This window comes from Podarcis filfolensis (genome assembly GCF_964270895.1).
Source record: "Podarcis filfolensis genome assembly, chromosome: 1".
Classification (NCBI taxonomy): domain Eukaryota; kingdom Metazoa; phylum Chordata; class Lepidosauria; order Squamata; family Lacertidae; genus Podarcis; species Podarcis filfolensis.
The window spans coordinates 79,851,321-79,878,721 of NC_139604.1; the positions used below are offsets into that span (position 1 = coordinate 79,851,321).

The 27,401-nt window shown below is 39.3% G+C and overlaps 1 protein-coding gene across 1 annotated transcript; it reads right to left on the reverse strand.

Annotated features, from left to right (window-relative positions):
- Positions 1-854: 854 nt before the first annotated feature.
- Positions 855-24,436, reverse strand: ELF5 (E74 like ETS transcription factor 5). Its single transcript, XM_083602893.1, has 7 exons — positions 24,304-24,436; positions 15,960-16,087; positions 10,560-10,793; positions 10,031-10,081; positions 5,695-5,763; positions 2,306-2,501; positions 855-1,772 (listed from the first exon to the last, which is right to left on the reverse strand). Exons 2-7 carry the CDS (start codon positions 16,084-16,086, stop codon positions 1,676-1,678), a joined length of 774 nt encoding a protein of 257 aa, XP_083459019.1. The 5' UTR covers position 16,087; positions 24,304-24,436; the 3' UTR covers positions 855-1,675.
- Between the last annotated feature and the right edge of the window lie 2,965 nt (positions 24,437-27,401).

The following is a 27,401-nucleotide window of genomic DNA, read 5'->3' on the forward strand; positions in this document are numbered from 1 at the left end:
TGTGCTTAGGATGTGCCCATCATTAAAGGATAAAAGAATTAAAGCGAATTCTAAAACTGACAAGGTAGGAGAGGACTATGTGAGTTTGCAGAAGCCCTGCTGCTTTAAAGATGAACAAAAACCCACAGTTAAACTGGTCAAGCACCACCTGAGGTAGAATCCTGAACCTAAAAGGCATACGTAATTGCTATTAGGTTATAGTACAAATACACTGCTTTAAAAATAACCACTCTATTCATAATCTGTTATATATGTTCAGAAGGATTTATATAGCCTGAATTCTTGTACCTGCATAGTCTTAAGTGCATGGCTGTGCAATATTTTTAAATGTTTCAAATCTGTTTAATTGTACAAACTGACTGATCATGAAATGTTATGGAGGGATTTAGGAATACGAATAATGAAACTTCATTGCCCTAAAAAAGCCAAAAACCTTCTAGGCTCTTTAGGAAGTGGAGAGGGGGGATATCACAGTTTTAAGTGCCTGATATAGAAATGCCATAAACTTCTGAGCCTCACTGAAGGCAGGAGTGGAAAAGACATGCTAGTTACATAAGAATATGAGTGGCAGGGAAATGTATAAACTGATGCACGTATGTCCTCTGAGTTTAATAGGGATTATGATTCAGTGTTTGACCAAACTGTGGGAGGCAGTAGAAGACAGGAGTGCCTGACTAAATGACTAAACAACGACTAAATGACTAAACAACAACATGATTCAGCACTATTCTACTAGATTACAGCAGTGTTCCCACAAACTTATTTTTCATTATTCTTTGACCAGAACCACAGTATTTTGCTTTCACAAATTCCAGTGTGTCTGTCTGTCTCTCTGTGTGTAAAATAGACTCTCATTTTATTTTTTAATTTAATTTATTTAAAATATTTATATTCTGCCATCCCCATGCTCAATATACTCCACTCCATAAAAACGAATGTAGGACAATATGCAGTCAGATAGTATTTGACTTAATATAACCAACCAGCCCACTAACAGAGTATGAATAAGTGATAACTATTTGCACTAAAGTGCATACAGTGATGGAAGCACCAGAAACGGGGGGGGGGGGGGGAGTTGATAAAAATTGATAAATATATGGGCTCATTTTGAAATTATTTTTCAAGCATGTGTTCTTTTGAAATCTATGGGTTTGGCTTTTTAAAAGTGACAGAACTGTGGATTCAGTGAGGGAATCTGATATATAGCTAAGTTCATCGTACTTTCTTATTGACTTGGATAGGTTGGAAATATGGTGTCCCTTCTTCACATTTTCTGGTGTAACTGCATTTGCCGCAGGCTTTCTACTTTCTTGCTGCCTCATTGATCTCACCACATAAAGTGTGAGTTAGAAATTCCTGCACAGTTTAGAAGATGCTCTGGGGAGCCCTGACTGGCAAACTGCTGCTCTTCTTGGCATTGGGAACAATGCTACATATATAGCCCCAGACTATGGTATAAGTCTACAGAGCAGTTTTTGGGTGTTATTTTGATAAGTGTCAAGCATTTGATGATGCTAGTCCAAAAAATATGGAGAACAGTGAATTCCCCAATACAATCCTCAAAGTCTATTGTTGCTATTTTATCCAGTTATGAATCTAGAGAGGTCCTGCAAAGAGCTTCCCTTGGTGACTTCATGTTGCATATTTGACAGTGAGTCTGAAGCAAAAGGGTATTTCATAGCTTGCTCTCTTGCCATCCATGTGCGTTCTTTCCAAACTTGTACACTAACCTCCTGTCCACTCGTTCCAAAATACCAGTTTTATAATAGTATCTGCAACAACAAAATTGAAGTTGGACTTAGAAACAGCTTTAACATACAGTACTACGTTAAATGTTTTACTATGCTAGTCAATAAGACATTCTTTTTGAGAGATCACTCTAGTCTTCTGGCAAAGGGGAACTTGCACACATACAGCACAGTTAAACTGCTCAGAGTTCAACACTTTCCCAGACACCTTGAAGTTCAACTCCCTCCTTTTGAAACACTGTGCATTACATTTGTTTTCCTAAGAAAACAGTTCAGAGTCAAATTCTAGGATTGTTGCCAAGGGAAATGGTAAGGTAATAGTATTAAGCGGCATATTCATTGGGTAGGTTGGCAAATGATCTGTTGACTAATGTCTCATTATCCTCATTTATTCAACTCACAGATTTGGCAACATGATCCTATCTTTAATCAAAAGAGCCATAGCTGTGTCTCATGACCTTTGCATTACACAGCATAAATATATATATATATATTTGGAACGAGTTAAACTGTGAAATCAGCTGTCTTATATAATACCGATTAAATAAATAGCTTACCTGAGTGCTCTGCTTAGTTTTTCATAGGTCATTCTATCGTTTTTCTTTCTTTGCCCCCACATCTTTGCTAGAGCATCTGATTTAACAACTCGAAAGATGCCTTGGTCTCTGTCTTCCCATTCCAGAATACCACTGTTCTCCTCAGGAGACAGGAGGAGGTCTCTTACAAATTCCCACAAGTGAGAGCTCTGTAGACCTACAAGAATTAAAAGCAGCACATAGTTTTTACTAGTAAAAACTCATTTCAGAAGCAAGGGTTTTGAGAATTCCATTTGGGTAGGAGGACTATGATGCAGGGAAGGGAAGTTGCACACTACACTGCAAATCTGTAGAGCAAGCTGACATGGGCCATTACAAAAATAACCATGCTTGGCTGGAGATAGTGCTAAACAGCATTTGACTAGACCCCTTTAGGTGTCGCCCTAGGGACTTGTGAAGACTAAATGGTAATAATGCCACTGAGCACATGCAAAATGCTGTTTCCTCACTACTGTGTAGAAGCCGCAATCGGTTCTCAAATATCAGCAGTGACAACTGGGACCTGTATCAAATGTGGAGTGCTTCTGCTTAGTGTTCCAGCCATCAATCATACTTTCAGGATAACACATTCACTTTGTTTCCTCTTGGTTTTTGTAATATTTTCTCCTGCAAACCCTCCCCCCCACATATGGACATTCAGAATTCCATGGCCTCTGGGCATTCTCAGTCATCACTGGGCTATTTCTGAATATTTTTACCCCCTTAGATGTTGTTGTTTAGTCGTTCGGTCATGTCCAACTCTTCGTGACCTCATGGACCAAAGCACGCCAGGCACTCCTGTCTTCCACTGCCTCCTGCAGTTTGGTCAAACTCATGCTGGTAGCTTCGAGAACACTGTCCAACCATCTCATCCTCTGTCGTCCCCTTCTCCTTGTGCCCTCAATCTTTCCCAACATCAGGGTCTTTTCCAGGGAGTCTTCTCTTCTCATGAGGTGGCCAAAGTATTGGAGCCTCAGCTTCACGATCTGTCCTTCCAGTGAGCACTCAGGGCTGATTTCTTTAAGAATGGATAGGTTTGATCTTCTTGCAGTCCATGACACTTTCAAGAGTCTCCTCCAGCACCATAATTCAAAAGCATCAATTCTTCGGCGATCAGCCTTCTTTATGGTCCAGCTCTCACTTCCATACATCACTACTGGGAAAACCATAGCTTTAACTATATGGACCTTTGTCGGCAAGGTGATGTCTCTGCCTTTTTAAGATGCTGTCTAGGTTTGTCATTGCTTTTCTCCCAAGAAGCAGGCGTCTTTTAATTTCGTGACTGCTGTCACCATCTGCAATGTTCATGGAGCCCATGATCCTTCATGGATCACTGCCTTGTCGTGGCAAAGGGGCTTGAATAACTCAGAGGAGCTATGAGCTATGCTGTGCAGGGCCACCCGAGACGGACAGGTCATAGTGGAGAGTTTTGACCAAATATGATCCACCTGGAGCAGGAACTGGCAAGCCACTCCAGTATCCCTGCCATGAAAACTCCATGGACAAAGACCCCCTTAGATATTTCCCCCTAAATATTTTCATTTCTCAGTACCCTCATTTTTGCAACACAACTGTTGGTATTAATATTGATTCATCTCATTTATCTATCACTATACATACCATATTTACTTGAATGGAATGTGCACCATTTTGGCCAAATGACCTCACAAAAATTAGGGTGTGCATTAGATTTGATGGTGCCAGCAAATACTTTTTTGTTTTCAAGGTTTTGAAAATTGAGGTGTGCATTAGATTCGATGGCACATTAGATTTGCATAAATACGGTACATACATACAGTATATGCAATGTACAATGTGATTATTATGGCATTCTCATTGCTTATGGGTTGATACCCAGCTGTGCTTGAGTGTTGACACTTCTATTGAAATTAACTGTTGAACTCCCCATCCCCATGAAGCTGGAGAACAAACAATTTAAGGAAATGAATGAACTATGAGTGTGCTTGAGTCATCATCTCTTGAGTTCAAGGAGGTTTACAGCTGCAGGAAGCTAATGCTGATAATTTCTGCTGAACCTCTTCTATTCCCTAAATCCGAACTTGAAATGCAATGGCCCCACTTCAGATTTTAATAAGAAGAGTCTGTATGCGTACATAATAAACTCAGGTTTTGCTCTGCTATATTTGAGACTAAATTGCAAAATCAGATCAAATAATAAGAGCTGGGTTTTTTATTAAAAAAAATCACACACACACACACACACACACACACACACACACACACATATTACAGCTTATTCAACAATTTCAAATAAATAGATCTTTTTAAAAAAAGCAGTAAAGGGCTATATGCCTGTGGCAGACTTGTGAGAACGAAACTCGTCTCCCTCTACTATGAAACTTACTGAGCGAATTTGCCCTAGTCAGCACAGCCTTCTTTGCATGCTATTCATGCACACAGAAAACTGATATAATCACCATTTCCACTTTAGAGCTATTCATATATTTTATGCATATGACCAAATGCCTCCACTCCTACTGACTAGTAGCAACTGGTGTGGTTGGGTGGAGCTGTGGAGCTGCTTTGCTGATACTGCTGCCTCTGCTGCTTGCCAGGATGGGGCAGGGCCATGCAGGTGCACTGATGGCCCCACCCTTACTGGATGGATGCCCCATCCAGGTAAACAGCAGCAATGCCAGCGCCAGGAGGGTGGCTCCACAGTTCCACCCCGCCACACACGCCACAGCTGATAGCTTCCAAACCAATTCTTCCACGGATCCTTTGGATGCTATTCATATCCTGTCTTTATTCATTCTTGTTTGTTCAGCATTCTTCCAAACCATCCTCTGACTCTCTTTATTTCTTTATTCTCAGGCTTTGTGCTTTCTCAGCTGCTCCACCCCTTCCTCTGCTTCTTTTCTCCTCCTGACTAAATGTAGAGTTGCCATTTTTTTTTTTTTTAAAAAAAGAGTATGAGAGAATTCCCTTGTGACAGGAATAAGTAAACGTATGGAGCTTTCCCCACAACTGGGCTGCAGTGATTTTGTAGCTGTTGTGTCTCGAAACTGCTAGTAAAAAACAGGAAAAGCCTAGTTAGGCACGGCTGCTTCTTCATCTTTGGGCCTTCAAGGCCTACAACACCTGCTTTTTGAGTTTATTCTCCAGTAGCAACCTGAAAAGGTGTTTGTCTCTTGGATTAGGATTAGGATTAGGAGTGCCACCTGGTGGCTGTGTGATATGTGACCATTGCAGTAGGTATGTAACTATTGCTTATATATGAGAACTGGAATAAACATTAAAATGAAAACAAGCACCGTTCATACAGACTACAAGGGTATTTGGAGATATACTGCAAACAGTGACATTTTCTATGATGTTTCAAAGGCTATAGATGGCGGAGGTATACCTACTTGTTCTGCTGTGACTTTGAAACTCTTGGCTCTTGATGCCACCTGTCCTCAAACATGCCTTATCAATATCTGGAAAACATTTTTTAAAAAAGCATGGACATAAATAAATATGGATGAATTTCAGGGTCGGGTGACAATGTGACTTAAAGAGGTCAAAGTGTTCACCCAATAACATTCCATGCAATACTAAACCAACATGGGTCTGTGATTTATCTTAACATAAAAATCCAACTTTAACATAAAGATAAAGCAAAATGAATTATTAACCAGAAGCTGGACAGTTAGCTAAACTGGCAGCCGAAAAAGAGAGAGAAGTACATAAGATACCAGTGGCCAGATTTCAATTATCTGAAAACATGGTTATTTGGAAACACAGTGTGTCCTGATTGTATCTCTATGTAAATAGTGCTTCTACCTACAGTATAATCTGAAGGCCATAGTTATGGAGTATTGTAGGCAGTGTCAAAGTTCATTATTGGACATTGGTACCTCTGTGCTGATTTTTAGACCGATCTTAGTGTTGATGCAGTTTTTCCTTTTTTTGCAAGTGCTGGTGTTTTTTGCAAATGCATGGAAAATCACAGTGCAAACTATGGGTCTGGTTTCTAAGAGACTTGCACAACCAAGAACCATAAAATATGATCTTATATTTACAAAGGTCTTTGGTCATGTCCCATTTATTTATTTAATAGCATTTCCAAAGTCTGTCCAAAGCAGCTTACAACAAATAAAAAGAGCAAAGAAAAAGAGGAAACTATAAAAATGGAACAAAATAACTAGAAATGCTTCAGGCAATCAAAAAAATTGGTCTAGGCATAAATCCCCAAAAGCCTGACCAAAAGGGGTATCAAACATTGTTCAGTTCCAGAAGGAATTGTTCCATAGCCTAGGTAGCAAAGAAGGTGAAATACCTGGGGATTAATTTGACATCTAAGAATGTGAATCTATTTAAAGATAATTATGAGAAATGTTGGACAGAAGTGAAGAAAGATCTAGAAATATGGTCAAATTTGAGACTTTACTTGTTAGGCCGAATTGCTGTTATTAAGATGAATGTTTTGCCGAGAATGTTGTTTTTGTTTCAAACATTGCAGATTGTGGATAAAATGGATTGTTTCAAGAGGTGGCAAAAAGACATATCTAGATTTGTCTGGCAGGGCAAAAAGCCCAGAATAAAATTTAAGATACTAACTGATGCAAAAGAAAGAGGGGGGTTTGCCCTGCCGGACTTAAAATTGTATTATGAATCAGCGGCTTTTTGCTGGCTGAAAAACTGGCTGCTTCTTGAAAACACAGACATTTTGGATTTGGAAGGGTTCAATAACAGATTTGGCTGGCATGCATATATATGGTATGACAAGGTTAAAATCCATCAAGGTTTCAAAAACCATATTGTTAGGAAAGCACTATATAATGTTTGGATTCGGTATAAAGACTTGTTGGAAAATAAAACCCCTAGGTGGTTGTCACCAATGGAAGCTAAGGAAGTGAAAAAACTTAATATGGAATCCAAATGGCCAAAATATTGGGAAATTATAGAACATGAGGAGGGAAGAGTGAAATTGCAGAGTTATGAGAAATTGAAGTTTAAAGTAAGAGACTGGCTTCATTACTACCAGATAAATGAAGTCTTCAAACAGGACAGGAAAATTGGCTTCCAGGTGGAGAGGTCAAAATTAGAAACAGAGCTTTTGGAACCCAATACTAAGAATCTGTCAAGAATGTATAACTTGCTGTTGAAATGGAATACACAGGATGAGACGGTCAAATCAGCTATGATTAAATGGGCACAAGACATTGGTCATAACATTATGTTTGCTGACTGGGAACAGTTATGGACCACCGGTATAAAGTTTACGGCATGTAATGCCTTAAGAGAGAACATTATGAAAATGATTTACAGGTGGTACATGACCCCAGTCAAGCTTGCAAAAATCTATCACACGCCCAATAATAAATGCTGGAAATGTAAGGAAACTGAAGGTACTTTTTACCACCTTTGGTGGACGTGCCCAAGGATCAAGGTTTTCTGGGAAATGATTTACAATGAAATGAAAAAGGTGCTTAAATTCACTTTCGTGAAGAAACCAGAGGCCTTTCTCCTGGGCATGGTAGGCCAATTGGTGTCAAGGAAAGATAGGACGTTTTTTATGTATGCGACAACAGCAGCAAGAGTTCTTTTAGCAAAGTATTGGAAGACACAAGAGCTACCCACGCTGGAAGAATGGCAGACAAAGGTGATTGACTATATGGGACTGGCTGAGATGACTGGCAGAATCCGTGACCAAGGGAAAGAGACGGTGGAAGAAGATTGGAAGAAATTTAAAGTGTATCTTAAGAACTGTTGTAAAATTAATGAGTGCTAAAATGTCATGGGTAAGGCAAAACAGAATTGCAGTGACAAATAATTGGGTAAGAGAAAAAGGATTAAATAATTGGGTAAGAGAAAAAGGATTAAAGAAAGTGAATTATAAGTAAGTAAAGTGACAAGTAATTGGATAAGAGGAAAAAGATCAGAAATTGTATTATAAGTATTGAAATTAGGGGTTGCTGGGAAAATTTAAAACAGGGATGCAGAAAAGGGAGGTATGGGGAAGTCGTTGAAACAAGGTTTAAGAAAAAGAGGTTAAGAAATTATACGTGTTTATATGTTTGTTTGTTTATGTATTGTATTGTTCTTTTTAATATGTGTTGGAAAATCAATAAAAAATTTATATATATATAAAAAAGGAATTGTTCCATAGCCTCAGGACCATGCCGCAAGGGCTCTGCTTCCAGTGTCAGATTTCACAGAGCACAGATATATGCAAACTAATACAGGGCTTATTTGATGAACAAAGATGGCAGGAAGATCAAGGACCAAACTAGCCATTGTGATAAATGCTCTTTTTTTGTTGTTGTTGCATTTTATGTGGGCATAAGGAGGAGGAGGAGGAGGAGAAGAAGACGAAGAAAGCAAACATCAGCCATACAAATAGGGAGATTAGCAGCATTGTAGTAGAGGTTTTTTAAACCCTTTCCTCCCTTGCTGCATTTCTGATAAAAAAATACACTGGATCTTCTTTCTTCAACAGGAGGAACAATTTCATTTAAAGTGTATGTTAATACAAAGACGTGTTTTAATGTCATATCTAAGTTTGGGTCTAAGACCATGGATCCCAGACTGTGTAAACTTTCATAGGCATAAACAAACAACTTGAGTTGGACCTGGAATAAGTGCTCCAGTAAACTGTACAGTTGGCATAACCAAGGCTGCACATGTTCCCTTCTCTGGACATTTAACAGGAGACAGACTGCAGCAATTTTGCACCAACTGATACTTTTTTAGTCTTAAAAAAGCCCCATTACAGTAGTCAACCTTGGAAATTTCAGTCATTGTGGGCAAAGTTCCTATCCTATCAAAAGGTCGTAGGTTCGAATCCCCATGGTGGAGTGAGCTCCCATTGCTCTGTCCTAGCTTCTGCCAACCTAGCAGTTTGAAAGCACATCAGTGCAAGTAGATAAATAGGTATCACTGTGGCGGGAAGGTAAATGACATTTCCGTGCGCTCTGGCTTCCATCACGGTATTCCGTGGCCCACTCCTTGGCCACTTCCGCCAGCCTGAAGCGGTTGTGCTAGAGGCGGTTTAGTCATGCTGGCCACATGACCTGGAAAGCTGTATGTGGACAAACGCTAGCTCCCTCGGCCTGAAAGCCAGATGAGTGCCACAACCCCATAGTCACCTTTGACTGGGCTTAACCGTCCAGTGGTCCTTTACTTTTTACCTTATTCCTGCACAACAGATTTAATTGCCAGAGTGTTGTTCTATGTACCACAAAACTTGCTTATCAGTCTACAGTATTTTAAACAATGCGTTTGTGGGATTATTGTTTTCATTTATGTATTTTTGTGGGTTTTTTGTTGTAAACCATCTGTGATCAACGGATGAAGAGTGGTATAGAAATTTAATAAATATTACTAATAACTAGGCTCTTCAATTGTTGCCATATTTCACCCTCCAGGACAGTATCACCTCCAATTTTCCTGGATTCAGTTTCAGTCTATGTGTCCAGATCCATTTGATCACAGCTCATGAGACATAGAGCTGGGTGTCATAAGTACAGTGGTCACACCCAACTTCAAAATTCCCAGTGATTTCATTCACATAGATTCTAAAGAACATTGGAAAGAGCACTGAGCTTTCAAACACCAGATGTTAAATTTCATGGGACCAGTGGTCACCCTGTGAGTTCTGGTCCCTGTGGACTGCTGTATATTGAAGCTGCAGTTACTGCTTTTAGCTATGAGCTTTCACTCTTATCTAGAAAAACACACACTTTAAAAAAGTTTACTTACAATCTTTTTCAGACGACTTTGTATCTTCATTGTCATGAAAGAAGGAGACACCTATAGAGAAAACCATAAAAGTTTTTAATAATAAATGTCTGTATTGAGACTTTCGGTACATACACTGCATTAAAAAAACCCAATCCCTGGTCCAAAACAGACTCTTAAAACTACAATACTGTGCTACTGTTGTAGCATTTCAGACTCCTCCATTACACTTCATCAAACACCTAGTTTCCCTTGTATATTCCCTTTTTAATTTCCATGTCCTTGTTCCCCTGTCCCAATCTTGTCTACCTGCCTACAGCACAAGATATGATTTTGTAAAAAGATTTATTCTTGTGTAAAATTCACTTTCCACCTTGTTTTATTCTTGTTTCCCCCACACTGAGTGCATTTACATACATGCCCAGACCAAAGTGTGGTTCAGTGCAACATATAAATCTCTGTGGATGTCAGTTCAATGCCTTGTGCAAATAATATCAGTCACAGTCAGAATGAAACAATCATACTCCGATTAAATCTTTGGCACACTGACCATGAGCCTTGATGTTTTGTAGGATGAAATACAGGTATTCACCACAAATGCCTGCAGCATTTAGAAACTCCTCTTGGGTCATGCCACACAGTTGTTGGCCATTGATGTTAAAGTGGGAAAATGAAATACAGTTGGCATCCAGTTTGTATTGATCACAACAAAATTGTAGCCACTCGCATACGTTGTTTCTCGTCCAGTATTCGGGGTAAACAGATGTCCAGGAAGAATCAGAACCTGCCACAGTGCAATGAAGGGAAAAAAGCAGTACATTTAAACTGTGGATAGTTTATTTTAGACATCAAAAGTTTAAATGGAAACACTGTGTTAACAAATATTGGTTAGGGTTAGTTCCAATATCTTTGTGCAAGGATCACAATCTGTGGCAATGTCCTATTATCATAAACAGATAACGGTATATCACACTTGTATAGGGTTGCCTTATAAACTGGGAAATTCTTGTAATGTCCTGGTGGTGGTGGCTAAATTGGCATCTGGGTAAACGTAAATATCTGGGACTTTGTCTGCTCCCCATTGGAAGTGCTCAACAACTTTTTGAACAATTGCCCCCCAAAAGCTGAGCAACTGTGTCTGGATTTTTACTTCTTGAAAAATGGCAACCCTACACTTGTGCAGCAGGAGAATTTCTGTTCCTAAGCTGGTAACATTTGGGGGGACTGGCAATAGCTACATGAGCAGTGTTGCACAACGTATTATGGGGCATAGAAATGGGAAGACAGTGGGATGGAATAGGGCAAAACCGAGACAAAAATGACAATTTAGGCACAGAGTTTATGCAGAAATTCGCAATCCAGCTCCCTTATTCACTCACTGATTATTCTTTATCCAGGCATTTTATAACATCTGAAAAGAGCTCTAGCCAATCAGTATTGGAGACAAACTATCAGACTAGATTGTCTGATCAAGGCAGGCAACATGTATGCTTATCAATATTTATTAATCCACTTGGACCTAGCTTTAGCAGGAAATTGATTTTAACAGGAAATCTGTTTTTTTATGATAAATGAGTTATGAATCATGATTCTTGTTTCACTGCTAGGAAATGGACTTTTCTCTCTATAAAATACATTCCTCTCTACAGTGGTACCTCAGGTTACATACGCTTCAGGTTACATACGCTTCAGGTTACAGACTCAGCTAACCCAGAAATATTACCTCAGGTTAAGAACTTTGCTTCAGGATGAGAACAGAAATTGTGCTCCGGTGGCACAGCAGCAGCAGGAGGCCCCATTGACTAAAGTGGTCTTCAGGTTAAGAACAGTTTCAGGTTAAGAACAGACCTCCAGAACGAATTAAGTACTTAACCCGAGGTACCACTGTATATTCTCTACAGTGTCTGTTCTCTACAGCTTGAAGAGACCAAGTCAACTGCTTTTCTGATGCTGAAATGTATTAACCTTGAAATGCTTTGGTGATTGTTTCTAAAACTTGATGGATTGAGTTGATGGAGATAAATATCAGCTTTACTAGTAATAAAAATGCTAAGGCATGTTCCTTTCTTTCATGAATGATTCTTGCCAGGTCTAGTTTAGTCTTCTTGATTGCTTTCACTTCTAAAAAGCTCAGATGATTTTTTTGAAGTCAGAAAACACTCTGTAGAGGTGATAATGTATTTAATCAGTCTGCCAAATATGGCAACTTTAAATCTAGTGTCTTCTCATTTATTTTCATATTCTTTTGTACGTTAACACTTTTGAGGGAAGAATCCATATCACCTACTTGTGCAGTTGGGCAAGAATGGATAGCAATAGTGACTTCAAGAGTGTGTGTGGAATCATGGGCATGCAACACAAAATGTAGAACACCAGGATAACATAATGTAAAATGCTGAATGAGAGCAATGGCAGGAGAGGGCTATTGCTTGAGGTTTTATTTACTATTTCTGCCACTGGGGAATGGGTCTCTATGAAGAACCTTGTTGCATTACTGAATTGGATTTTAAAAATTATCTGGTGGGAATTCAAAGCCACTATCAAGTTTTGAATGCATTTGGTGAAATTAATAAATTTATGCACTGTAATTTTATAACTACAGCTAAAATGGTGCTATTAAGTATTTTCAGAAAGGAACTTCAAGACACAGTGAACAAGTCACACATTGTCTTTCTTTTACTAGCATAAATAATATAAATAACACTCCAGTATAAGAGTCTGGATCCTCCTACAACAGAACAAAGGTATAGACAAATATTGTCCTAACAAAACAAATTCATATCTGCAATAAGTGACAAGATCCAGCCTCTTTTATGGATGACTGGTATTCATCTAATTTCTGGATTTATTCTACTACATTAGTTGTTCTGCGATGCTTTCCCAATGCTACTACATTATTGCTGTTGGTGTGTGTGTTCCTGAAAAAGTGCTTTTTTTAAAAAAAAGGTGTGAACATGGCAAAAGAATGCAGTATCCAAAATGGCCACCATGATCTCTCGAGAAAAAAATGGGATGTCCTGTTTTTTTCCGGGACATTTGGCGGGTATGGGATTGCAGCTGGAAGTTACAAAATATGCACTGACTGGAAATAAAGCAGTATAGCTGCCAAAAAGTTTTGCAGGCACAAATAGTATTGAAAGTCGGATTGTGTGTGACTGCCCTGATAGCATCATGAGCTCAAAAATCATGAATGTGCAGTAAAAACGATATCTGGAAGGAACCTAAGACTACATATAGCCAAACAATTCATCAAGTCAGCTTCGCATAAGGAACACTTCTACGGCACTTGGTACAGTAGTACCTCGTTGTGAGTCTGGCCCATTTAGCGTCCATTTCATGGAACATCCGTGGCAAACACGGAAGTACCGGAACAGGTTACTTTCAGGTTTGCTGCATGCACAGAAGCGCTAAATTATGCCTCACGTATGCGCAGAAGTGCAAAACACGTGCGTGCACAGAGCAGTGCTTTGTCAAGCGTCCCTTTCATCGAGCATCCCGGGCTCCAAAACGGATCCCGGACTCAAAACAAGGTACCACTGCATATTGCTTTTTCATTAGTCATTGCAGCTTGGCTCTGTACAACCTTTCCCAAGCAACAGGGAGCTATGTGAGAGAGTTATGTGCAGGCGTTGGCTGGTCTAGCTGCACATGGGGACAGAACATCAGGCTGCTCCTTCCAGCCAATCAGGATTTCTGAAGAAACAGGAAGTGAACTTACTTCACCCTCTTTCTTCTCTTGCAAAAGCAGTCCAGTTGTCTACAAGGCCCTGCTGAAGCAAACAAGAACAGAAACTTGCACATTCTCATCCTCAGCTCCTGGACTTGTGCATAGTCTTTAATTCTGACCTGGCCAATTTGTTTATCATGACGAACTCAGCAGGGATTGGCTGTTGTCAATCTTAGTTTCCTGACATCATCATTTCATATTTGCAAATGATGCATTACAACCTAATGTTTGTAAAAAGGGGCCTAAAGTTTATGTGGCACTATACATATGCTGTACACAGAGCTCATAATTTAAACAGAAACTAAAAGGAAAAACAAGTTTACAGAAGAAGAAACCTTAGTGAAGTTAAAATGAGAATGGAATTTTTTTTTTTTTGTTCAGTAGCTAACATGAAGATTAAGGAATAAAAAAGGATCAAAACCATGAGACGGGAAATGAGATTTAAAAAATAATTTTCTGAGAAGCAAATATATGTGAAATAGCCAAGAGGCAAGAATTGCATGTAAGGAGTCATGCAAAAAGCAGAGGGAACACAAAGATGAGAAGAGCACCAGAGGCAGATTTAGGGGAACACGAGTTTGGTTGCACTGGGAGCCTCAGGGGCTCCACAACTATGCTGTAGAATGGAAGGCTCACCGAATGTTGGCACACAGGGTGCTGCTAAAATTTTAGAAACCAAGGTCTGCCACTGAGAGCATAAGGGAATGGCATTTTAATGAAATAAAAGGATGTGTTAAGAGAACAAGAGGAAAATAAAGGAGAAACCATAAAGATAGACACAAGTGAGGAAGGACACCAAGAGGCTTAAAAGTCAAAAGACGATGAAGTTAAGCTTGAAATAGTACAAAAGAAGAAACCAATGAAGAGGAATATGTGAACAGGAAGCTTTCCCCCTATGCAAATTGTTGATGTGGGCTTTATAGGGCCACAGCACATGGTAAAGAGTTGAGCCCCACTACTCCCCAGCCTAAGGTCCTTATCCAGATCCTGCCAAAAATTTCTATAGCCCCCAACAAGAACCCTGAATTTTAGGGCACAGATATGAAGCAAATGTATTATCTAGTTTGCCCTTCAGTAAGCAGAGCAACTTAGCACAAACATACAGTTAGTGAAAACATAGGGAAATACTTCTGGGAACAGCTCAGTTTTTGGAATAAGAATGGACCTGAATGTTATGGCATGGAGGTGCCATTGTTCATCCAATTCCCTTTTGTTTTCATATTTTTTTATAGTGTGTTGTACAACACTGCATGAGATGTTATAATTCTGTGTGCCTCCCCCTTCTCACCAGCCAATGATGTGAGTATAAGTTGGGAGATGCACAGCACGTATTAAACTCCGTTCAGTCATGAGACAGATAAGAGGCTGTGCTTTCTCCTCTGCCCCCACTGTTGTGCTACTCTGAAATTCAGTTGTAACTTCCACGGTGGGGAGCCTTCTCTACCCATGGAGGCTCCCTGTGCCATTGAGATCCTTGAACTTCTCCATCTGAGAAGTTGCAGCAGAACATTTGATCGACTGGCATGAGCAGCGCAGTGACAGGGGCAGGTCACATTAAGTACATCTGTTCTTTCCTCTGTGCAAGAATAATAATTGAGCTAGTAGTGTGTTGTGTAAGATTTTACAAGGGAAAGCAAACAAAGAGAAATGAGCTGACAGTAGTTCTGCATCTAGTCAGGCAGAACCTCTAGTTCTGCTCTAAGATGCCTGAAGAGATTGTGGAATCAGCTACTTACTAGGTTCCCAAGAAAAGGTTAGTCAGGCTTCTCTTGTGGATTTCTAAGGCATAGATTTATATTTCTTTGCCTAGGGCTTGAACAAGATAATTATCATCTTCCTTTTAGCTCTTCGATTGCATGATTTACATGGTAAGCTGCCCTTTCAGCTACCAGACTGTCAAGCAAATAAACCTATTTTGAAGGTCTGAACCTGAAATGTCTTGCATATACAATTAAAAAAGGTAAAGAATGAAAGCAACAAGTATTTATTTGCAATAAAAAAATGGATACAGGTGTCAGTGAACCAGGTCTCTGCACAATAAATGAACAAGGGCAGTGTATCTGAAAAGACGGTCAGACACAGAATATTACATCACTGGAAGACATATTTATTTGGGTAGAGGATGTTTTGTTGTGGTTGCAGTGCAATTCAAATTATTAAGTAAAAGTAGTAGCTGGCAGTTACTGTGTTGAGTGCTTGTTAACAAAGCATCAATGTACCCACCTATTAGGTGATCAAATGGAGGGTAGTTTTCTTCAGGTGCTCCAAACAGTTCTGACCAAGACATCAGGGATTCACATAGCATTGTGTTTGGCAAGAAGGTATTGTGGCTTACTGAGTCCAGCATCATCCTGAAATATAACATTATTATTCTCATTGGTTAATTCCTACACATGCAACCACCACAACAATAGTTCCCCAGTGCATAGTCCTAACCCTATCCTCTACCAAGTAAGCTTGGCCACTCATGCCTTGAACTGATATATATTCTTAGTAGACTTGCAATAACATGTCACATTAAACTATAAACAATGTTTTAATGCCAACCTGGCACCCGCAGGTGCCGCAGCACCATTGAAGGCCTTCATTGGCAGCCCCAGACAGGAGGTACAGATTCTGAGCTTTCATTTTTAAAGAAAGGTCAGTCTCTTTCCCCCTTAGAAAGAAAGTTGTGAAGCAAAATGTGCAGGCGCCCCCTAGCAATTTCTGTGAAATGAGCCAGCCTGGCTGCTTTTGTCTGTTTGTTTTTAGCCAACGAATGAAGTCAGAGCTGTGTTTGGACACCAGCCAGTGAAAATTCATGGAATCCTGAGAAGCTTCCCTTCCTCTTTAGTGCTCTGGGGTCATCCCATAAATCTGAATGGTGGAAGATTCAGGGCAGACAAAAGAAAATACTTCTTCACACACTGCATAATGGAATTTGTAATAAGATGTAGTAACCAACTTGGATAGCTTTTAAAAGGAAATTAGATACATTCTGAGACTCCAATACTTTGGCCACCTCATGAGAAGAGAAGACTCCCTGGAAAAGACCCTGATGTTGGGAAAGATGGCGGGCACAAGGAGAAGGGGACGACAGAGGACGAGATGGCTGGATAGTGTTCTCGAAGCTACCAGCATGAGTTTGACCAAACTGTGGGAGGCAGTGGAAGACAGGAGTGCCTGGCGTGCTCTGGTCCTTGGGGTCACGAAGAGTTGGACACGACTAAATGACTAAACAACAACAACAAAAGGAGGATAAGGCTACCAATAACTGCTAATCATGATAGTGATAGTTTATCTCTAATATCAGCAGCAGTGTGCATCTATGTACTAGTTGCTATGGAACAAAAGTTCCATTGTTGGTAGGCTTTCCATAGCAATTTGGTTGGCCAGTGCTTGGAAACAGAAAAGATGGGCGTTTGGTCTGATCCAGCAATATGCTGAGGCATCTGATCAAGGCCTGTATTTTAAAATGAGCTTAAAGATATATATTTGCAAATGTTTGTATGTTTCATGCCAGGCAGAAAACCAGCTGGCTAAGTACTTTGGCAGTTGTTTATCCTCCTGAACAGGGCCCCCCTGATTTATAGCAGTAACAGGAGACAAGTTTCTCAAAGTTGTAAAAGGGAAATACAGGCTGGGAGCAAATGTTACACTGACCCTACAAATTACAGAATACAATCAAGCTGCAAAAACACTAATTAAGAGTTGGTAGATAGTAAGATTTATTGTTTAACAGAAAATAATACCATGTGCCTCCCATCAGACTCTAGCCATATTTTCCTAAGGTCTAAGGTATAATGAGAGAGTTAAAGGGCAATAAATTTTGGGAAGAGCTAATGGGAAAAGCAGCTGGCTGGGAAAGGGGGTGTAAACTGAAAAGGCTTCTTTTGAAGCTGTTTTTTACTGAGTTCCTCTTTACTTTGCAAAGGCCTTTTCTTCTAAAAAGCTATCTGTGTTATGTATGAGATTTGTTGGCTTAATGTAATTATGCAAAGAATTTAGAAAGTAAGAAGTGTTAGATTCTTATGTTAGATTCTTATTTCATTGATGGTGTGTGAGAATGTGAACCCAAGATCTCTGTTTAGATAGAATGTAATACCATGAGCCATCTGTTTTAGCCATTTGTTTTGGAATGCAGGGGCAACAGGGGCAAAAGGTAATCTGGTAATTAAGGTGCCTTGTCAAGAATGTACAACCTGCTGTTGAAATGGAATACACAGGATGAGATGGTTAAATCAGCTATGATTAAATGGGCACAAGACATTGGTCATGACATTATGTTTGCTGACTGGGAACAGTTATGGACCACCGGTATAAAGTTTACGGCATGTAATGCCTTAAGAGAGAACATTATGAAAATGATTTATAGGTGGTACATGACCCCAGTCAAGCTTGCAAAAATCTATCATTTGCCCAATAATAAATGTTGGAAATGTAATGAAACTGAAGGTACTTTCTACCACCTTTGGTGGACGTGCCCAAGGATCAAGGTCTTCTGGGAAATGATCTATAATGAAATTAAGAAGGTACTTAAGTGTACCTTCCATAAGAAACCAGAGGCCTTTCTCCTGGGCATGGTAGGCCAATTGGTGTCAAGGAAAGATAGGACGTTCTTTATGTATGCTACAACAGCAGCAAGAGTTCTCTTAGCAAAGTATTGGAAGACACAAGAACTACCCACGCTGGAAGAGTGGCAGACGAAGGTGATAGACTATATGGGACTGGCTGAGATGACTGGCAGAATCCGTGACCAAGGAAAAGAGACGGTGGAAGAAGATTGGAAGAAATTTAAAATTTATCTTAAGAACTGTTGCAAAATTAATGAGTGCTAAAATGTCATGGGTAATGTAAAACAGAATTGCAGCGATAAATAATTGGGTAAGAGAAAAAGGATTAAAGAAAGTGAATTATAAGTAATTGAAATTAGGGGTTGCTGGAAAAGTTTAAAACAGGGATGCAGAAAAGGGAGGTATGGGGAAGTCATTGAAACAAGGTTTAAGGAAAAGAGATTACGAAATTATACGTGTTTTTATGTTTGTTTGTTTATGTATTGTCATTTGTATTGTGTTTTAATATATGTTGGAAAATTAATAAAAATTTATATAAAAAAAAAAAAAATAAGGTGCCTTGTCGAGGCAAATGTAAGATATATGGCTACTTGTCTGCCATTTATGGATAGAAGGAAATATAGCTCTTTGTCTCCCATAAAAGGTAATAGGAAATGGGTGTATCTTTTATGATTGGTTCTAGCAAACAGCCAATAGGAATTTCAACCAGGCTGATTGGACAGAGGCAGCCAAAGGAGGAGCAAGGGGGCTGGGCTGAGGAAATATAAGTGCTGGCCATCAGGGCTGGAAAGGGCAGAGCTTTGGTAACCATATACCACTGTGTCTAACATTTATTTGTCTGACAAATAAATTATTATTTTAATTTCTCTATTGCTGCGTTGAATATTTCATTCCAGCTAAGCGTTAACCACAAGCAGGGTGCTACAATGCTGCATTTTGTTTGCATGGAAGTATATATATACTTCTCTGAGCTTTAAAAATAAGGAAGAATTTCTTGTAGTCAAAAGCAAGTATAATATATGAAAACTTGCCTTTGACTACAGCTGCCTTGAAACCAGAGCATTTTGTTCCATTTCATTCATTCCCTAGGCAAACAAAAGAATTTATTTATCTATAAAAATATTTATATACCGCTTTATCACAAAAATGTATTGCAGCAGTTTACAACAAGCAATTTAAAAACATAAAACCAAACAATACCATCATAAAAAAGCATAGTGAAGGGAAGGGAAGTTTTTAATGTCTGATGCTGTATTGTTTTTGATATTTGGTTGGAAGCTGCCCAGAGTGGCTGGGGAAACCCAGTCAGATGGGTGGGGCATAAATAATATGATATTATTATTATTATTATTATTATTATTATTATTATTATTATTATTAAAAGCTAAGAACAAGTCAAAAAGAAAAATAAATTAAGACCAAACACCTGTAGACTATTCTGGAGGATGTAATCTTAATTTCCTGCATAGGCCCTGCAGAATAGAAAAATTTTCAGCAGGTGTTTGAAAGTTGGCACAAAAGGGGCCCACTGAATCTCTATTGGCAGGGTGTTCCAAACGGGGTCCTGAAATGGACCTCATCAACTCAGTGAATAACCAAAGATGCTCCTGGATTAGAAACTTTGACATTCCACCCAATCAGGTTGATATTGCGACTCTACATAGTCAAGGGTTTATGTTGTGAACTGCCCTGGGATCTTTGGATGATGGGTGGCATACAAATTTAATAAATAAACTAAAGACAACTGAGAATGAGAGCAAGTTAATAAATAAGCAAACTTTTTGTTAAAACAAAGTATCTTTAATCACTGCTTAAAAAGTGACAGCTTTGGCCCGACCTCTTCATAACCACCACATTTAGGATTATGCGGCACATCTTCATACTCAGAAAATTTCAGCTCTTTGGTAGGTTTTATCCCTGACATCTCTCTTTGAGTGTCAGGGTAAAACAGATAAAAGAGGGTAGTACAAAATGTAAGGATATGTATTTTGTTATAAAATCCCTTGCAAAGAACTGGATATTGAATTGTTTGGTTCAATTGATTTCACTTACACAATAAGAGGGATGTGAAATAGGCTGAAGGAAGGAAGTGACTTTTTTGCATAGAGGCAGGACTAATATGCAGGACACCCTTGCTAGATTTTCCTGTATCTTAATTAGCTACATAGAGAAGACAAAAGCACTCAAGGTGCACAGGGCTTGCTATTTGTCAAGGGATATACTGAAGTTAATCAAGTATGATTCAAGCTACGGGAAGAAATGAACAACTATTTGAATTATAGCCCTGTCTCACCACAACCTGTGGAGATCAGTTAACACCTTTCGCTGAGAAAGAAAAGCTGTTCACTGAGATTTTGAAGGAAACTTTATTATGGCTTTTAACACAAATCCAGCCCATTGACTGTTCCATCTCAGATTACAATCATTTCTGAGGAAAGAGAAAATTGTATTGGAAGAATTCTGAGTCATCCTGTAATGTGGCTAATCAAATAAGAGCTGATGTTTGACAAAAGCAATACATCAAAGAGGGATTGCATATTTAAATTTTCTCTGAATGCTAACTTCCTTCCCTGCAATTGAAGTTGTATACAAGTGGATTTTCATGTGAAAATGAGGTGGCAAATTCACTTTTAACTTTGTCAGCCCAGGTTAAATGTTTGACTCAGCCCTTATTCTCAGATTTAATGAATGCAATTGCTCTTTCTGCTGTTCTAAGGAATCTGAATGGTTTCAGGATTCCTGTTGCCATAGATATATGCATTTGACATTGGTTTATTATTCACTAGTACACCCTTCATTCAAAGAAATCTGCCAGAAATGACTAGCTGAACCTCACTGGTGGATTCAGATTTTGCCCTTTTATTATTATTAGCATTTCCAAGCAAAACCAGGTGTGAGGCTGCTAGTACTTTATAAGGTGGAAATAGCAGTTCATAATTAGTTTGGCAACTGAAGCTAAGCTCTATCTACCTTTATGAAAGTTAATAATATTGTATGTTAGAACTATAACTGAAAGGCAAAGTGACCTTAAACATTTGACTTTAAACCTTTCTATTACTGCTGTTAAACCTTTTTATTGCTATTCCATTGTGCCCCTTCTGGGGTAGTTTGTCCCCTTTTGGTCCCTACCCTGCACTCAGCTCTCACCTGGGGCACCTAGAAGCTGTTAGCATTTGACAGTGGCCACACCCTGGCCGGCTAAACCAGGTGAGGGTAGCCGATGGGTCTCAAACGCTCCATGAACTAGGAACTTTCCCTGCATGCAAAGACAACAACAACTTCTTTATCCTACATTTGATGTTCTTATGTGGTAAACACTAGTTGCCAAATCAATAGTAAATTACTTGCCTACTCATTTTTTAAACTATTTGCTTCCTTCTAGATGAAGTTTCAATTAGGGCTGAGCAAAACCTGCCTCCCCAAATTTCCCATACTATTTGTGGGTGGCAAAACAGGTGGGCAGGCTGGGGAATTTTCAGATTATGAGGACATTTACCCACAAAGCTCACTTCTGAGAAATTTGGGCTCACATAATGTTGAATGACACTCTGTTGTTAGTTCATATTGGAGGATGAAGGAAGCAGTGAGTTAAGAGAGCATAAACTCAGATACACAATTACTGTATACATTTGTTTTAGTAAGTGCTGAGGACTTTGGCAGTAATAGTAATATCTATTGTTACAAATAAACAGTTATATAAAAAATAGCCTTCAATAGAGCAAATTTGACCCAAACCAAATTAAATAGTCCTCTCTCCTCAAATTCTTGGTCTATGTCTATGACAATGTACTTCAAGCCTAGAAGAATAGGCAGCAAAGATAACTGAAGCAGCATGACATTTTAACAAGACTGAATGGAAGTTCCTAGCCTTAAATTGCATTCCCCCACCTGTCTTCCCCCACTTCAGAAAAAAAAAAGATATACACCAAAGCCAGCTGCCAAACAAGGTGACGATTGCCACTGTGAGCCACAACCAATTTAGCCTGGAATCTTGACTTGACTATCATAAGCTTAAGAAAAATGGTTTCTTGGCCCCCTGCTCTATTTCCAGCTCCTTATTTGTATTTCTAACAAAATAATTATTGGAAAAAGTCTGTGACAACAATATAGTTTTTGGGGTAAAAGGGATACAATACAACAAGGTGATTGTTATAATTGCAGAATCAGGAATTGTATGGTTTCCTGGCAATTACTTTTTAGATCAGATATGCAATATGAATCTAAATGCACCACTTCAAAAACAGTTCCATGGACCTCAACAAACAATTAGACAGTTTGAAGTATGCATGTACAGGACTAAAAAGGAAGGAAGAATTAATTTTATATATTTTACAATTTTGCCAACAATGTACTTCAACATTATATCTGTTAATTGAAGGAATACTCAGAAAGAAAATCAAAATGAGGCTTCTGAAACCATTTTAGTTTCTAAAAAGTAGAATTTTGCAAGACTAATGAAGTCTCCTTTATCACATGATCACTAATATTCCATATATTCTATATATTCCAGATATTCTATTATGAAAAAGCTGGCCAATACCCATCCAAAGTTTTTAGCACTGTTATGCCTCATTGGTTTCAAAAAGAGAATTAAGCATGTGCTTTAAATCTTTTCCATTGAATCCAGAGGGATTTAAACATGGGGCATCTTTGGGAGAAGGAAAGGCTAAGGAGTAAACACTACATAAATTCGGAGTGGAGTTTCTAAGATGGTTGGATGGCAGATTGTATGCCTCCTTCCGAAAACTCTTGCCGTCAAGTTGGTGCCAAATGTATTGCTCTGCTTTGGATCATACCAGTGAGGCTGAGATGGGATCATTGTCTGAGCATCCCAAACTCACTGCCCAGGACTACGGATGGGAGAGGTCATTTTGGTGTTGCTAACATAGCAAAAACATTGTGTGAAGCAGCAGTTACAAGTTACCAGTCTCTGCAGCCACAGAAGGCACTGTGATTCTCCCATGGTTTGACTTCACCCTCAGAGACATACTCCATTGTCTCTTGAGGCAGACGGATGCCAACAAAAATGTGAAAAAGATTGGCTGGATCATTACCAAAATAATATACCATTATACTAGTGAATAAAATTTCTTCTGGAATCATCTTTTACTACAGACACCTCAGCATCTGGTAGATTATCAGGACTCTGGTTCTTTCTTTGCTTCCACTGGCAAATGGTCAAAGTGTATTGTGGTTGGAAACACATATTCAAAGTTATATTACTGTTATTGTTCAGACCCACATACATCTCCTAGAAAATTCAAGCATTGCCGTTTTTAGATTAAGCTTTGCGTGTTTCTCTTGAATCTACGTACGTATCTTAAGGATAGCTTTCTTACCGGCAACCACCACCAGAGGTCTCAGCACTACAAAAGATAACATTTATTTACAGAAGATCTCAGCAATGCCTTCCACACCCACTAAATTGATAAATTGGTTTATGGTGTCGATCCTAGATAAAAACACACATTTGCATATATTTGTTTGTAATCTGATTTGCAGGATTAATTATTTTTATACACCAGGCCTTGGCACCATTCATTAGAACGATGAGGATTTCAACATTACCCAGTGCTGTGTTCCCTCATGTACAACAAAATTCATTCTTGGAGACCAGTGGCAAGAGCGGCAAGTTCTTTAATGAATATTTATAGCCTTGCCCTTGCCATCTTTTCTTAAAAGGAAGTCTTACTGTTTTCAGTGGAACCTGCTCCCAGTCACAAGCAAGTATGCATAGAATTGCAGTCTTAATGTTCTTTGAATGATCTTCAACACAAAAATTAGACCGGGTGCCATGATAGAAGTGCTCCTGTGTTGTGTTTGCTGTATGACAAGAGCACAAAGTGCATCAGATAGCAGTTCGGTTAAGAGCTTGAACAGATTAATGTTGCCAGCCTGGAAAGGGTTGCAGTTAGGGCAGAAAACACCGGTGACAGGTGATTTGCACTGCTAACACCACACTGCGCAGGAACCTCCTTTAAGACCCTTCAGCTAAATAAATAAACAGAGCTTACGTGCTGCTGGGAGTGCTTATTCTCTTCTCAAGGAATTGTTAGATCCAAAAGCAGGTCTCCAAAGCCAAGAGGCTTTCCGGCTCTGCGAGTTGTACACTGGAAGAAAGGCCACCTGTGGTTCTGTGATATATGGAACACTCTCCAGACAGGTCTGTTTGGTTTTTCAGGTTCTTATATACACACCCCCTTTGATGACAGTGATAATAAACAGTGTGACACAGCTGAAAGGAGAATGAGAGTAAAAAAAATGGTCTTTTAAGTTCAGACCAGTTTCATTTTTAACCTTAAAGTTTTCCCTTCTCTTTATAAAACAGGCAGGTTTTAGGGGTTAAGAGAGGTAGACAAAGCCCCTGATGTTTTGAATTGTGTCTGATCTTTATAAAGCTAATGGAGTTGAAGCATTTTACTTTTTTTTTTAAAGTATTTTTTCCATTTAATTCACAGACCTAGAAGTAGTTCACATATCAAAAGGCTGTCTATATATTATTAACATAGAAGAACAGGGGAAAACACTTCCCAAATTGTGGGCTGGGTTGTTTGTGAGAATTTCCCCAGAGGTGAGGAGTCAGAACAAGTGTAAATAGGTGATTTTCTAGGTGACTTTCTGGGTGACTAGGTGTTAGGAATAAGAGGTGTTATTTGAAAAAGAAAGCAAAGTTTATTTGAAGTTTTAATTTAGTAACTAGTCTGTTAAACACCTGACTACAGTGACAGAGAAGGAACAGAAAAAAACGAGTTGCAAAGTAAAACTTTATTAGTTAGGCCAACAAAACTTTAAGACATTCAAAAGATGTAGAGTATTCCCCACAGCTGTCCCCCACCCCCTTTTTGCTGTAAATTCTTCATTATTAAAAGGTCTCAAATATAACTGTTACTGAATTTAAAATGACAAATATCTGTACTGTTGAAGTCATTTTTTTTGCTCTATACCAGGGGTCAGCAACCTTTTTCAGCCGTGGGCCAGTCCACCGTCCCTCAGACCATGTGGTGGGCTGGACTATATTTTTTGGCGGGAGTGGGAGAATGAATGAATTCCTATGCCCCACAAAAAAACCCAGATATGCATTTTAAATAAAAGGACACATTCTACTCATGTAAAAACATACTGATTCCTGGACTGTCCGTGGGCTGGATTTAGAAGGTGATAGGGCCAGATCCGGCCCCCAGGCCTTAGTTTGCCTACCCCTGCTCTATACCCTATTATTATTCTTGAAAATAAATAAAATAATCCAAAAAAGGTCTCAATTGATTTTCATAATTGAAATGTTTTGCAGTTGACTGACAGAGTAAATTCTGTAGACTGTAAATGGTCATGTAAAATCTATACTGCAGGTGAAAAAAGGAGCTAACTCAAGGCTAATTATGCCCCAGAACCAGGACTCCCACAGGTAAGCTCCTCCAGCAGCTCCAAGGAGGAGATGGATCCAGTCCGTCATCTGTCCTGTGACGCTTTTGTGGGCAATGGAGCCTCTCTCCTTCCCTGAGCTCAGAGGAGACCACCAGACTCTGATGAGCTCAAGAGAGCTCTGAGGAGATTGCCACACTTGGAAACCCCGATACCTTGAAGGAACCAATGATTGCAAAAGGTGACACTGCTGTGTAAGTGGCCTGGGGTGAGGCTACTGTCAATGACGACCTAGCTTTGCTGTAAAATGTAGCCATTTGCTTCAGGCTTAAGGTGTTGCCTGAAGCGAGTTGCTTCATTCTGCAGCATATATGTTTTGGTTAATTTGTTTTGAGGGTTGCATATATAAAAAAACTTTTCAAAATAGCTGAGCAGTTCCACATGATGCCATTGTATAATGCAGTTTACCTTTAGCACAAAGCCCTGCTTCTAAGTCAAGCACTTCTGCAAGCTTTCATTTGCCAGAACTTGCTTCTGTTTTGGAGGAAATGAGAAAGAAGAAAGGAAGAAACCAGAAACAGTTCCTAACATAGACATTTTCTTGGAACTGGAAATCCCAAGTACCAGATGGTGCCTCCTTTGCAAACTTGTGATTTACACACATCCTGCAAAACGTTTGAAAACCTGTCCAAAATTGAATGTAAATCATGTGCAATAGACTCTTCCTATCCCTAATCAGCCTGGATGACTTTTTCATCAATTTAATAGAGCCATATAGCCCTTAGGAAGATATTATTCTACCGCTAGTAGGACAAACTTTATTATGCCTGTGTATCTAAATATCTATGTGACAGCTGATTTTCCAGATAACCCACTATATAAATAAATACAGCATTGATGCTGACTTTAAGAAAGGTATAATTCAGTCAGATAAGCAGGTCTGATTATAACTCCAGGACCATTAATTAAATCACTTCTCTTCTTCGTTCTGTGGGGGGGGGGGAATGCAATTTTCAGCAACCCCCCTCCCTGCAGAGCCCTATAAATATGCTCCAGAGATTTGAGGGAGCTTCTGGAGCAGATTTAGAGAGAGCACAGGAAACTGCAGGGGAGAGGAGGATTGCTGGAGATTGCCTCTCTGAAGGGTTCTTCTGAAGGGTTCCCTTCCATTTGTGGACAGTCACTGATGGGTAACCCCCAGACAGTAGTTTGGTTCTTATAATAGGTGTACAGTGGTACCTCGAGTTAAGAACTTAATTCGTTCTGGAGGTCTGTTCTTAACCTGAAACTGTTCTTAACCTGAAGCACCACTTTAGCTAATGGGGCCTCCCGCTGCCACTGCACCACCACTGCCTGATTTCTGTTCTCATCCTGAAGCAAAGTTCTTAACCTGAGGTAATATTTCTGGGTTAGTGGAGTCTGCAACCGCCGAAGCGTCTGTAACTTGAAGCGTCTGTAACCCAAGGTACCACTGTAATAGGAAATCAAATGGAAAAATGGCATTTATTCCCAACATAAGCTCGTGCTTATGAAATTCTATGTTGCCATGTTTGTCTTGATAATTAAGGGGGGGGGTTAAAATATGTAAATATATTTAAATGACTAAACATTAGGAAGGACTTTCAACAGTGGAAAGGACTACCCTGGAAGGTGATGGACTTGCTATCCTTGGAGCTTTTTAAACAGAGGTTGGGTGGCCCACTGTCAGGGATTCTTCAGCTGTGATTCCTGCCTTGCAAGGGATTGGACTAGA

What these genes read in the sequence shown, in the direction of transcription:
- ELF5 (XM_083602893.1), bottom strand. Translation starts at nt 16,086, where the DNA reads ATGATGCTGGACTCAGTAAGCCACAATACCTTCTTGCCAAACACAATG. An exon ending in TCAAAGTCACAGCAGAACAA is followed by an intron (nt 2,502 to 5,694) that starts GTAGGTATACCT and finishes TAATTCTTGTAG; the next exon opens with GTCTACAGAGCTCTCACTTG. An exon ending in AAACTAAGCAGAGCACTCAG is followed by an intron (nt 1,773 to 2,305) that starts GTAAGCTATTTA and finishes TTGTTGTTGCAG; the next exon opens with ATACTATTATAAAACTGGTA.